Source organism: Poecilia reticulata, chromosome 12 (genome assembly GCF_904066995.2).
Source record: "Poecilia reticulata chromosome 12, P_reticulata-male-v2, whole genome shotgun sequence".
NCBI lineage: Eukaryota > Metazoa > Chordata > Actinopteri > Cyprinodontiformes > Poeciliidae > Poecilia > Poecilia reticulata.
The window spans coordinates 167066-180186 of record NC_088841.1 but is presented as its reverse complement, the minus strand read 5'-3'; the positions used below and the strand labels follow the sequence as shown (position 1 = coordinate 180186).

The 13121-nt window shown below is 35.8% G+C and overlaps 1 protein-coding gene across 5 annotated transcripts in view; it reads right to left on the bottom strand.

The window, feature by feature from the left end:
- Nucleotides 1–13121, bottom strand: part of syk (spleen tyrosine kinase) — a 75144-nt gene that overhangs the window by 32202 nt on the left and 29821 nt on the right. For 3 of the 5 annotated variants that reach the window (XM_008423824.3, XM_017307951.2, XM_008423825.3), the window contains 3 exons: nt 5931–6364; nt 4528–4688; nt 2294–2432 (listed from right to left, as the gene is read on the bottom strand). In XM_008423824.3, the coding sequence (XP_008422046.1) occupies nt 2294–2432; nt 4528–4688; nt 5931–6332 (702 nt within the window). In that variant the 5' untranslated portion in view covers nt 6333–6364. The remainder of the gene's footprint in view (nt 1–2293; nt 2433–4527; nt 4689–5930; nt 6365–13121) is intronic. The other 2 variants (XM_017307952.2, XM_017307953.2) reach the window with 1 other exon arrangement.

Sequence of the window (13121 nt, the reverse complement as noted above, 5' to 3'; positions counted from 1 at the left end):
AGACAAAAGATGGAAACAACAAACAAAAAGCAAAGACGTCTTTGGAGAATTGCAAGAGCAAATCTAATTTGTTATTTTGAGTAGAAAGTTTTATATTCTTGTATTTAATTTATTCAAATAAGGTGTATCTTTGCTCATCCAACCAGAACCTGTCTCTGACCCTTTTTAAAGTTAGAAACTCCCTGCAATTTGTTCATTATTAATTCCACGGGCCGTCATTATTCCTGTTCTATTCCAAAGTTTTTCTGACTACCAGGAACTTAGTGTTCCCGGTAGACACACACACACACGCACACACACCTGCCCTCCGGCCTGCATGAAACTTTTTCTTTATTAACATTTTCACTCCTTTTTACCGGGCAGCAGCAGCTAATGTGAACCCTTCCTCAATCTGTCCCTGGTCTCTCTCATAATCATCCTCCTCCGACGATAATAAAGCCCCTGAATCGCTAATTCTCCCTCCTTCTCCGCTACCTAATCTGCTCCAGCAGTCAAAGTTTGTGTGGTAAACATATCGGATAGTTTGAGAAATTTTTCTGAATGGGCTTATGCGCTTTTTTAGCTTTTGTTGTAGTTTTTCTGACCCGTCCCATCTCGTATTCTCTCCCTTTTCTCGGACTCCGGTTAGCTGCTAATCGTTAGCTGAAATGGCTCTATTTATAACGTTAGAGGGGAGGGGCGGACCAAGGAGAACCGAGGGATTTCATTGGATAAGCCCAATGTCTGTCAATAATATCAACCTATGGGCTGTCCAATAGATTGTCCAATACTTATCCTTAACTTGTTTATTTAACAAATCTAAACTGTCAATGAAATGTAGGGATACTGGTAAGACCTGAAATCTAATTTGTGAAGTGTTATCTTCCATTCTTGCAATTTCCATCATTTTGCAATATTCTACATCTCCTGACGTTTGGCAAAAACCCACCATATGCATGTAGACGCCAAACAGTACCTGTATTTGTATAACTGTGGTATTAAAAGTGTTAGATTTTTGTACACTATAAATTTGATAAACTGCACCATTTATTGTGAGTTAAATTTTTTTAAATACCCAATTGGAATAGGATCTCATCAGGAGATTTGAGGTGTGGTCTTTTCTATGTGCATCCTTAAGTTTTAAAAATTGTATTTCTCCAAGAGAAATGTTGTCCTTTGATGGTTGGCTTTTGCTTCCCATGGTTGATTTGGCCCGATTGGGTTCTGTATCTAAATCTCTGGAATCACATATGAATTGCTAGACCCCTTTGTTCCTCATTCACCAATTTTTTTGTTGGGGACATAGTTTTGATATTTGGGATGTACATCTCAGCAACTTTCACATCTCTCAAGCTCATGGTCCTGTCCAGTGATGACCTCTAATGCCTCTTGAACACCATATTGTTAATATTGTTGCATTTTACAACAAAGCAAAAGACAATAAAATGGTGGGTAAATGGAGAAAATGACTTGACTAAAGCTATTGAAAAGTTTCATCAAATATTTGAGTGATTTCAAGTTTTCATGCTTACATTTTTTGAAATATGACTTAAAATGAAAGCTAGAGACTATATTAATCTAAAATAACTGAATGAGCTAAATTGACTAAGCAGATGATTAGTACGTAATCATCTTATTGTGACACACGTCACAAGGATTTTTTTTTTGTTTTGTTTTGCAATGTGGAGTTTAATGCCCAATGTGACACAGATGTAACAGCAATATTTGATAGATCTATTCTGTATCAAATAGTTTTAGAAATGCTGTCAAACCATTTCATATGTGAGTAAATATGTCTTATCTGAAGATTAGAATTGCTGAACCAGTGGAAACTCACCTTTATTAAGAGAAAACAAAGTTTCCCAAATCAGCCTCCTGGTCACGTTAGCTGCCCAGGTGCACTGACACTTTGAAAATGGTACCTTCATTACCCAGAATCCCTAGTCACATGACTGAATCAGGATGTTCAGTAGATGTCACTTGAGGACTTTATGAGATAAAACTCAGCATTCAACTTTAAAAATAAACTTTTCTCAGTGTACAAAGGGGCGGTGACACCGGTGTCATCATGGGTCCTTATAGGTTAAAGTTAACTATTTATCATTAATTAAAACAACAAATGCCAGAGAAACAATTTATGTGATTCTAAATAGTTTTAGCTCTAGAAAAGTCTTTACGTTCTTGGACTGTAAGAATTAATATGTCACAAAGCTACATTATCTACTAAGCTAATTATGCTACCCATCATAATGATATGTACAATTTAATAGAATCTAAGTAACACAGAATCAATGTAAAAAAAGAAATTAGTAACCTGCCACAAGGTGTCAAATTTCTTTCCATCAGGGATGGAGAGCTTTCCGGTGCCGTCTCTGTCAATGCGATAATGCATCACTTGGCCTTCATGCAGTAAACATAAAGCATATGATCCATTTTGATCTCTCTGCCGAATTCTACACATGTAAGCAGAAGAAACAAAGGAGATAATGTAGCATTAAACATTTGTATGCTATTGTCATTTTGTCAGGTTGAATCTATTTTGTTATAGGAAGATAAAAGAAATGATAAATTTATGAACCACAGGGACTTTATTTGTTAAAATTAGGAACTTAATGTCCTGCTAAATACAAGGTAAAAACTATACAGTTTAATATCAAACAATAAATAATAATCCAAAAAACTGTAATATTTTGCAACAAACATATTGCATTTAGATTAAGTTTTATGATTTAAAATCAGGGGTGCTCAAGTACAGAGCTACCGTCCTGCAACGTCTAGGTCAGTGGTGTCCAAAGTCGGTCCTCGGGGACCGACGTCCTGCGTGTTTTAGTTCTCTCCCTGCATCAAATGATGGCTCATTAGAAGGGCTAAGGAGAACATTGACTTGCTGAAGAGGTTGCTACTACCACCAGGGAGAGAACTAAAACATGTCGGTCCTCGAGGACCGACTTTGGACGCCTCTGGTCTAGATGCATCCTTACTCCAACAGACTGGAATCAAATGATTGAATTTCCTCACTGAACGAGCCGTTTGGAAGCGTTTGAAAGTTACAGGATGGCAGCTCAGGAGGACTGGACTTGAGCCACTCTGTTCTAAACTAATGTCTCAGAATAATGTTCCTTTAAAAACTGGACAATAGTCAGAGTACCTTACTATTTACATTTCCTTTTGAACTAATTTATTAGTAATTACATGCAGTGTATCCAGTAGTATTGACTATTAACTGAATCAAAATAGTCAATTTCAGTAATTTATTTGGATTACTATTCGAATTTGTTAAAAAGTTCAGTACAAATCCTTCATTTTGTACATTTTTTTACTTTAATTTTAACAGTATTTAACCACACCTGTTACCACACAGCATGTGAACTGTGAAAAGTGTCAGCTGTGACTTGGTAATGCTAATTTCATAGCTCTGGAAGCCAAAAGGAACCAGCTAAGACATCATAACATAAATGGAAACCAGGAACTACACAGTAACTCAAGTAAATGTCCAGTGTTGTTCTGAGAAAAGTAGTGTTCCCAAAATTACATTTAAAGTGCACAGGAAAGACAGACCATTATGTAATTTTGTTGTGTAACATACGTAACTGTAATTTATGTTGCTAAATTTATGTAACAAGCTACTTCTTGAAGTATATTTAAAGTTATATTTTCAAAATAACAATAAATATACTTGCCATAGACACAGAAGAACTGCAATGGCTTTCTAAAATAAAACATGTCATGCAGTTGAGGCCATCTTTCAGAGGAAAAAGGCCACTTCCTGTAAGATGTTTCACGAAAAAAGGGGCAGTCACACTTTACCCTGTTCTCAGACTTCTTTTTACATGGCTACTTCAGGAAGTCCTTTGCAAACTGTCAAAGCGGAAACCACAGAGAGAGAGAGAATGTGTGTGTGTGTGTGTGTGTGTGTGTGTGTGTGTGTGTGTGTGCGTGTGCGTGTGCGTGTGCGTGTGTGTGTGTGTGTGTGTGTGTGTGTGTGTGTGTGTGTGTGTGTGTGTGTGTGTGTGTGTGCGTGTGTGTGTGTGTGTGTGTGCCTGTGTCTGATCATGCGACTCCTCTGCCTAGACCACTTCTGCCTCTTAAAGTTTGAGCTAAAACACATGCACTGACACCCTCCGCTTAAATTTCAAAGCTTAAACATAAATAAAAGTTAATATCACACATAAATTAGATACATTTAAAACTACTAACAGATATGACGACAGAGTGGTACATGACTTTTTTTATACTACTTTTTTTGCCAACTTCTCCAATGTCAAAATTCAAAATAAGACCTATAGTATCACTACATGAAGTAGTGATACTAAGAAATTAGAATAATTGGAACTTATTCATTCAATTTTTTAATGAACGGGAGTAAATATCGTTTTGACTAGACTGATTGTGACCTGAATCAAAAAGAACAAATTTTAAGCAAAAAAGTTGTCAAGTAAAAATGATTTGAATATACTTTCAAAAATATTGAAGTGTTGATTTTATTAATAACTATATTTCTGCAGATTCTCTATAAACATATTCTTGAGTACGTTTTCAAATACTTACAAGAATTTTCCATTTGTTCGGGAACCATTCTGAAGCCTGGGCTCAGAGTTCTCTCGCGTTATTGTTCCATGGAACCAGGGCATTTTTTCATGAGCAGTGGTGGCAATGAGTTTCTCCAGCTGAGGCCTCTGACTGATGATAGCCTGCTCAAGGGCTGGACCCTATGTGCATACAAGACTTATTTCAAGCTCAAAGTTAAAATAAGGAGAAGATATAACCAGGAATGAGTTGTCAAGTCTCATGCCTCACCCTAAGGGTGTTTTCACACCTGATAGTTGGTAAACTCAGTTCTAGTGGGGACCAAATATGCGACATTTGTTAGATTTTCAGCTGGTGTGGTTCTCTTTCACAGTGCACTGTGTCAAATGATCCAAACTAGTTGAAAAACCTGTTTCCCTTTGTTCAGGGCACTGAATCAAGAATTACTGATGGAAACGACAAAAAAAAAAAAAAAAAAACTCCATGGAAGACAGAAGCTATGGAGCCCCCTAGGGGACAGGAGTATTTTTCTTTCTTTTGCGTTCCCTCGCAGTAAGTTTTCCATTCTCTCTCAATCATGTACTGTTCAGTTCATGCTGCACTTTCTGCTATAATAGAAAATTTTCGAAAGGTTTTTCCATGTACATTAATATCTTGTTAATGTTTTATATCTTTCTCTTTAGGATACAAATGCACCACAAACCTATAATGTAAACTGAAACTTTCCGTAAAAAGGAAATAAAAAATGGATCCAAATTATTTGAACTATTTCTGAGTTATTAAAGTTTGATTGCGCATTCACACCACCCCAAATGACTTTCTATGTAAATGGACTGGAGTTCAATTAAAGCGGACTAGACAGGGCTGGTCTGAAAGCACCTATAGTCACCACTAGTCTAATTCAGAAATAATAAAGTATTTATAGAGTTAGTGGCGCTGATAAGGTTTCATTATTTTCAAAAAAATCATCCACAAAAATTGCTTTTCAAAGGACCTGTTACCAACACCAGGTTTCAGTGACCAAAGCATTAATTCTCCACTTGTGAAAGTAAATCTATTGGTTTTTGTTATGAACACTTAATCAACAATTCTAAATGTTACATTGTTGGGCTGAACACCTCAAAAACGTATAACACAAAAAAAGAAACAAAAATTGTAACAATAAGAATAAAACCACTCTAAATGCCCCTGTGACCTCCAGGGAAAGCAATGCAGACTGGGTTCTTTTCTGGTCATTTCATTTTTCTTGTTAATAAAAACTGTAAGTTTCAGAGTTGTTAAGAAACCCAAATGTTAATTATTAACCATAAATTTATATTGAAAATATGGAACAAAAAATATGTCACAAGTAAGTAATTACTGCGCTACAACATGGTGGTTCTACATAAAAATAAAGACAATTTTACTATCCAGCTCAAACTGACCTGCAGGTTCCAAGTCTGCTTCACATATTCCCGGATCAGTCTTTCCTTTAAGTCCTCGAAAGGACCAACCTTTGGCTGCATATTTTTGGGTCTGTTGCAGGGCTTCTTTAACAGACATACAAGACCATCCATCTCTTGAGAATGATAGTCTATCACATCTGTTGGGCACCTGTGACTCTTACCACCAGCAATAGCGTACATTTCATTGGGTTGTCTTTCAATTGTGTAGTGGTAGAAGCGACCTGAATTAGAAACAGACAATGCAAAGCCTCCAAGATAGTTTCGACTTTGCCGTAGTAAGTACAAGCCGTTGTTCATTCCTGCCTGTCTCAGATAGACTTCTGCCTCCTCTCTGGTTATGTTGCCATAGAAGAATGGCAATGCATACACATTGTCAGCCATCTTGACTTCTTGGCAGCTTCCTTTTGAAAGTTCTGTCACAAAGATAAAATAATAATAGATAATAAGAAAATAATATATAATTTATCCCCAAACAGAGAGTCCTAGCATAGCACACAAAATTTCAGACAAGAGATAATAACGACAATAATGATGATAAAAATAATATAACAATGAGCAGTGATAGTCTTAAAGACACACTTAGTAAATTGCTAAATATATTTTCATCATTTAAAATGCACAACTCTAGAATGTGTCTCAAAAAAGAGCATGAAATTCACAAGACACAAATGCTCTGTCATGAAGTGGTGTGATGGAGGTGAGGCAGAACGCAGATGACCAAGGTTGTGGATGAAAAATGGTGGTTTCAATGATGAGAAATAGCTCAAAAACAGTCCAGGAAGCAGGCAGCACGGCAGAGCAGAATGCTAAAGCTCAGCACCGGTAGCAACTGAACACAGAACTGAAAAACGAGAGCCAACGCCAACTCAGGACTAGCCAGTACAACTGTGACTCATACATACAACTTGCGACAGGGTAGGCACAACAAGGATCTGACAAACACAGAGACAACAGGTGGACAGGAGGTAATCACAGGGAACGAGACACAGCAGAGGAACAATCAAGGGGGAAGACAGGACAACACGGAGACTCACTACACAAGGAAACTAAAAATAAACACAGAAAACTCAAATCCTCACATGCTCAAACTCAATATTCAATTTTCAGCTTCACTGTGAAAATGTGAAGCAGACTGAGGTTTTGGCTTTAGCAGTATCTCCGTAAGAATCAAAAGACCATGATTTGACTTCCATAAAAATATAGTTTTGAAATGTTAGTTTGCTTCCAATTTAAAAAAAAAAGATCAGCTATCCCTTACACATGGGTATCACATATTTTATGTATCACATCATGTGATGCATTTTTCCCATATATATCATATTTTACTGTCTCAAATGTTTTAATATGTGAGACAATATGTGATGCACATGTCCTATATGTGCATCACATTTTCACATTTGTATCATGTTGTACAAATGCTTTAAGAAACGTGGTACACATGAGAGCATGTGTAGCACATGTGTATCCCCTGTGATGCACATTGACGTATCGCATATATTTCATATATGTGATACACATATGGAAATATGTAAGACCATGTGATAACATGAGAATCACATGGGTTTTTAAAATGAAACGTACATGTGATTCACATCATTCACATGTCATTCATACGTGAACATTTGTGTGGACCACATGAAGTTTTCATGTGGTACATGGGTTTCACATGTGACTTTCACATGTGAATTTCATGGGATGTTTTGTAAGGTATGTTTTATTCAAACATATTGAGCATTCGCTCAATATTAAGCAAATTGTGAGGATTTGTTTTTTTTGTGTTAATTGAGTGTCTGCGTTGTCACATCTTGTCCTTGATTGTTTCCAGCTGTGCCTTGTGTTCCCTGATTACTCAATGTGTATTTAACCTCACCAGTGTCCCTTTCTCATGGTCAGATCTACCATGATCTACACTAGACTGGAACTTTGTCACGGTCCAGTCTAGTGTATTTGCTACCAGTGTCTGAGCTCCTAGCCTTACTGCTCACCTGTGCTACCTGGATTTTGTGTTTATCTTCATTAAAAGCAGAATTTCACTACAACTTGGGTCCACCATGTTGTAGTGAAATGATGGTCATGAACCAGTACCGTATCTGTTACTGGTTCAACTGATCTCCTATTATCCTTTTTTTGCCACAATAGCTGTCTGATTTTCCTCATCCTCTTTCCCCCTTTTTCAAAGTTTGACTCCATGAGACCTGAAAGTTTCACTTCTTTTAGGCTTGGACCAATATTTCAGTGTGATATTTCTGATATGATTCAGCTGTGCCAGAAAAAATTACAATCTGACATCTTCCATCATACTTGCTCTATGACATGTCAAGATTTTTCATCAGGTTTTTGAAATTGCAGTGTATGTCAGAACTGCATGCACTGTAAAAAAAATGTGTTGAACAAACTTAATTTAATTGTTTCAATTGGTAACAAGCAACTCAATTAAGTTTATTCAACTTAATTTATCAAGTTTAACCAACTTAAGTTATGTATATCTAACTCAATATATTACAATCAGCTAACTCAATTCATTAAGTTCATCCAACTCAATGTAATTTTTTTTCTTTACTGAATTCATTAAGTGTGTTTAAAATGACAAATTTAAGTAAGTCTTACTCAAATCATTTAGTCTATTTCAAATAAAGAAGGAAACTAATAAATGATTGCTTTTTTATTTCAGAGTAGTTAGACAGAAAAGTGGGTAATGACAGAGAGGGAAGACGAGCAGCTAAGGTAATCTGGTAGGAAACGAACTTACAACGGCTATGTCAAGAACTAAGGTGTTCCTATGTGAGTTGTGCTTAACCCCTGCACAACTCACAGCACCTGGTTGGTACAAGATCTGTTCCTGATGAAGCTTGCACCATGACATCATATGTTGGATACGAAAGCAATATTGATTGTTTCAAATACACTTTTGAGAGTGCTCTAAAAAGTGCATTTGAAACAATTATGTTCGTATCTTCCATCTGATGCCATGACACAAGTTCCACCAGGCACAGAACCTATACCCGCTGTGGTGGTGCAGTGGTCTTTGTCCTCTACATGGTCATCACAGGTTTGATTCCAACCTGATGGCCCTTGCTGCATGTCTTCCCCCTCTTAGTAGGGGTACACCCTGGACAGGTTGCCAGTCTGTCGCAGGGCAACACAGAGGCAGAACACCATGCACACACACACTCACACCTAGGGATGATTTGGAGAGACCAATTAACCTGATAGTCATGTTTTTGGACTGTGGGAGGAAACCGGAGTACCCGGAGAAAACCCATCATGCAAACTTACATGCAGAAAGATCCCAGGCTGGGAATCGAACCCAGAACCTTCTTGCTGCAAGGCAACAGTGCTACCAACTGCACCACTGTGCAGCCCTTAAGTCAAACACTATATACACCATTTTCTTTTTTCAGTATGCAGGATCTTTGAAAAACCAGAATAACATGTTAAAACATGCATTTAAAGCTTTAGTTGTACTTTAAGTACAATGTGAGTGAAAATGTAATTGTGGATATTTTAGTTTTTTAGTTTGGAACAACTTCAAAATTTGAGTAGATTCTCTGTAGAATTTAACAAAAGAAATCTGAATTATTTATTAGACAGAAATAAATTATTTGAGTAAGAGTGACTTAAGTTTGTCATGTTAAACACACTTAATGAATTAAGTTATAAAACAGTAAATTGAGTTGGATAAACTTAGTGAATTGGTTTGGGTGATAATATATTGAGTTGGATGTTGATTGGTCAGATGTAGGATACAAAACTGGCATTGAACTCAATTGTTTCAAATAAAGTCAAAGCAAAACGTTCCTTCAAGTAGCTAGATTTGTAATTGTTAAGTTAGTTTACATTTTTGTGCTCAATTGTCATCACTAAACCAACTGAATTAAGTGAGATTAATGTAAATAAGTCCATAAAATTAACTACAGCCAAAAACATTTTGTAGAGTGTGCAAAGAATTACAAACTTTAATAAACTCATGTCTAAACATACAAGCAATGTCTGCCCCTGTCAGGCAATGTCCTACCAGTGATTCAGGAGCTGGCAGCTGCAACTAAAAGTATTTCTCCAATACTCATATTAATAGAAAAAGACCCCACATGGTAGAGAAATCTCCCTTTCTGGAAAGAGTGCCTGCAATTAAAATGATAGTTCTCTCTGTCATAAACTGTATCTTCTCGAGTTAAACCACCACAGAACTGCTTCAAAAGCTTTGATTCCATCATATCAACATTTTATGGATATTTACACTTTACTTTACTAATGTCTAGGAGGCTTGGAACTTCAAAACGTCTGTAAATGTAACTATTCAATTAGATTAAAATATATCTTACAATGGATTTTTAAAAATCCATTTGACAAACCAGGGGTAGACATCATATAAAAGCTACATAAGGAGCACTTTAAAAAGTATTTTTTTGTTTTAAAAGCATCAATATTATCATCTATATTAGCCTGGGGGGAATATCACAAAATGAATAGGTCTTCAGTTCTGTCATGTAGACCAACACATATTTGAAATAGCCCAGACATTGTGCAACATAAAAGGACCATTGACTTATAAATCACTGAACGGTTTAGCACCACAATATCTTAAAGATCTGTTATTACTGTACCAGCCGTCTAGACCCCTCAGATCTTCTGGTTCTGCTCTGCATCCCCAGAACCAGAACCAAACAAGGAGAAGCAGCATTCAGTTTCTATGTACCACAAATTTGGAACAAACTTCCAGAAAACTGTAAAACAGCTGAAACACTGAGTGCCTTTAAATCTCAACTTAAAACCCACCTGTTTAGAGTTGCTTATGGCTAAATTAGGGTTAGAGTGCGGGTTTTGATGTCTTCCATGTTTTTATGTCTTTAATGTTTTTAATTTCTTTTTATTTCTTTTCTACGTTTTAATGATGTAAAGCCCCCCGGAAAACGTCCTAGTTAAACAACGTTTAACTAAAGTTCCAGGGGGTTTAGAGTCCCAGTTGACGGAGTTTCAACTAAAAACCTAGAGGGTTGGAGTCCTTGTCAAACTGTGTTTTTGACTAAAGTCCCTGAGGGTTAGAATCCCAGTTAAACGGCATTTAACTGAAGTACTCAAGGGGTGCGGGTTTTAATGTTTAAATGTTTTTAAAAAAAATCTCTTTCTCACTGTTTATTTAATGTCACATGTTGTTTTTATTTTAATTATGTAAAGCACTTTGAAATGCCTTGCTGCTGAAATGTGCTATACAAATAAAATTTGATTGATTGATTGACTTTTCAACATGCAACAATGAAGGAATAACTCATTTAAAGGGCATATTTGATGGAAGGAACTTTCCCTGTTTTAAAGATTTGTCCTCTGGTAACAACTGGCTTTCTTAAACTTCAACCCACAAAGTTAATCTCAAAAATGTAAAATTTTAAAAATTTCCAAAATAGACTTAAGAATCTCACTTTCAATCAGCAAACTGGATGTTAAAATATATAATTCACTTACTAATACGTGCCCAAATTAAATGGGAGATTTACCTGATGACTACTGGCATTCTCTCTGACATGCGCTTATCTAAAAGTATGTGAATGAGCATGAGAATCAACAAAGTTTAAATGTAATTTAATATTTACAAAAAGAACATTGAGATCATGGAGAAAATGTCTGCTTGTTAGAGTCTTAATCTATCTCTCAGTCCAGTTGAAAGGTAGGACATTTTTAAAGCTGTTAAGGAAATACTGGCAAATTAAAATGATAATGATAGTTTTACATCATTTCAATATTTAGTCAATCTGAGGTGGATTTTAAAATCTCGTAGTGACCTCATGTTGTGTTATGGCCTAAAAATCTTCAAACTAACTTGAAGAGTATTATTAGTTTAATAATACTTGTTTTTAAACGACTGAATTTAACCTTTAAGAAGTTAAAGGTAATTCTAGAGCTAGAATAAAAGCATAGTTGCCTCCAATAGTTAAACAAATCAACACTTCTACAAGCGTAGCTTGAATTTTCAAAACTCTTTCCATAAACCATGACAAATGCAAACGCAAATGCACAAATGGAGGTACTTGTTGGCTACGACTAAAATCATTGTAACCACTGAAACTTTTCAACTCTTAGCAATGCTAAAACAATAGAATGCTGCGAGCCACATTGTCAAAGTTAGCAGTGTACAAGAACCAGAAAATCAGAGTTTCACAATCAGAAAATTTCAGCGCTTGGTCTTGCTTCAACCAGGAGTAAAATAGTTCAGAATTAATTTTATATTTAATGCTTTTTTTAAATAATGCATACAATACTTAAAAGCAATTAAAACACTATATGAATTAAAAGGATAATTTCTATTATTATCATTATGGCAAAAATAACCGTAAAAACTTAATTGAATAGACAGGGAGCATATTTTAAAACTATTCAAGCAAAACAAAGTGACTTTTTCCTTTGAGACAGAAGAAACCTATGTAAAAACCTAGCTACGCTATGACCTATGTTAAAGTATGAAATACATCTTGTGGGCAAGTTTGACTTCCTGTTTGTAATAATTTCTGTTTCCAGCAACCAGTAAACCTAACAACACGTCCCAAAAACCTATAGGAAGCTTTGACTATATGACGTTATTTAACAGCAAAAAGCTTCTTGAAGTTTCCCAAATAAATAATTTCACATTTATGTCAGTCTAAACTTTCAACATATCAAGGGTTTCTGTCTCAGCATGTAAATCAACACTTTTAAAAGTGAAGACTATGAAGTTGTTGGATTTATCAATGCAAACATCCAAATTAACATGGGTATTTTTCTCTGAACATGACCATTTTGAATTTGATCATTTTGAAACTCACCCATGCTTGTCTAAAAAATCTATTTTATATTGAAAGTAATTTAATTTCAATGAACATGCATTTGTGTTTTTTATCTGCTCAATATCTTTTCCCCAGCAGAGCTAAGAAGACTTTAACCACCACATCACACTTCCGAAGCACCAGAATAAATAAAAATAAGATGCAAAAAGTACCTCAGATCTAAAACACACGCTCAACATTCAGCAGACTTTGTGGTACAAAATTTGGACTCAGGCTCCAGAAGAAATTTACTACAGGAAATAAAGAAATAATACGGTAATTTAAGTGATATATATGGTTATATATCACTGTGTAAATAATCTATGGGATGAAGCTGTATTTGGTGCAGCTTGAGTTCTGGAGTTTGACGGCTGAA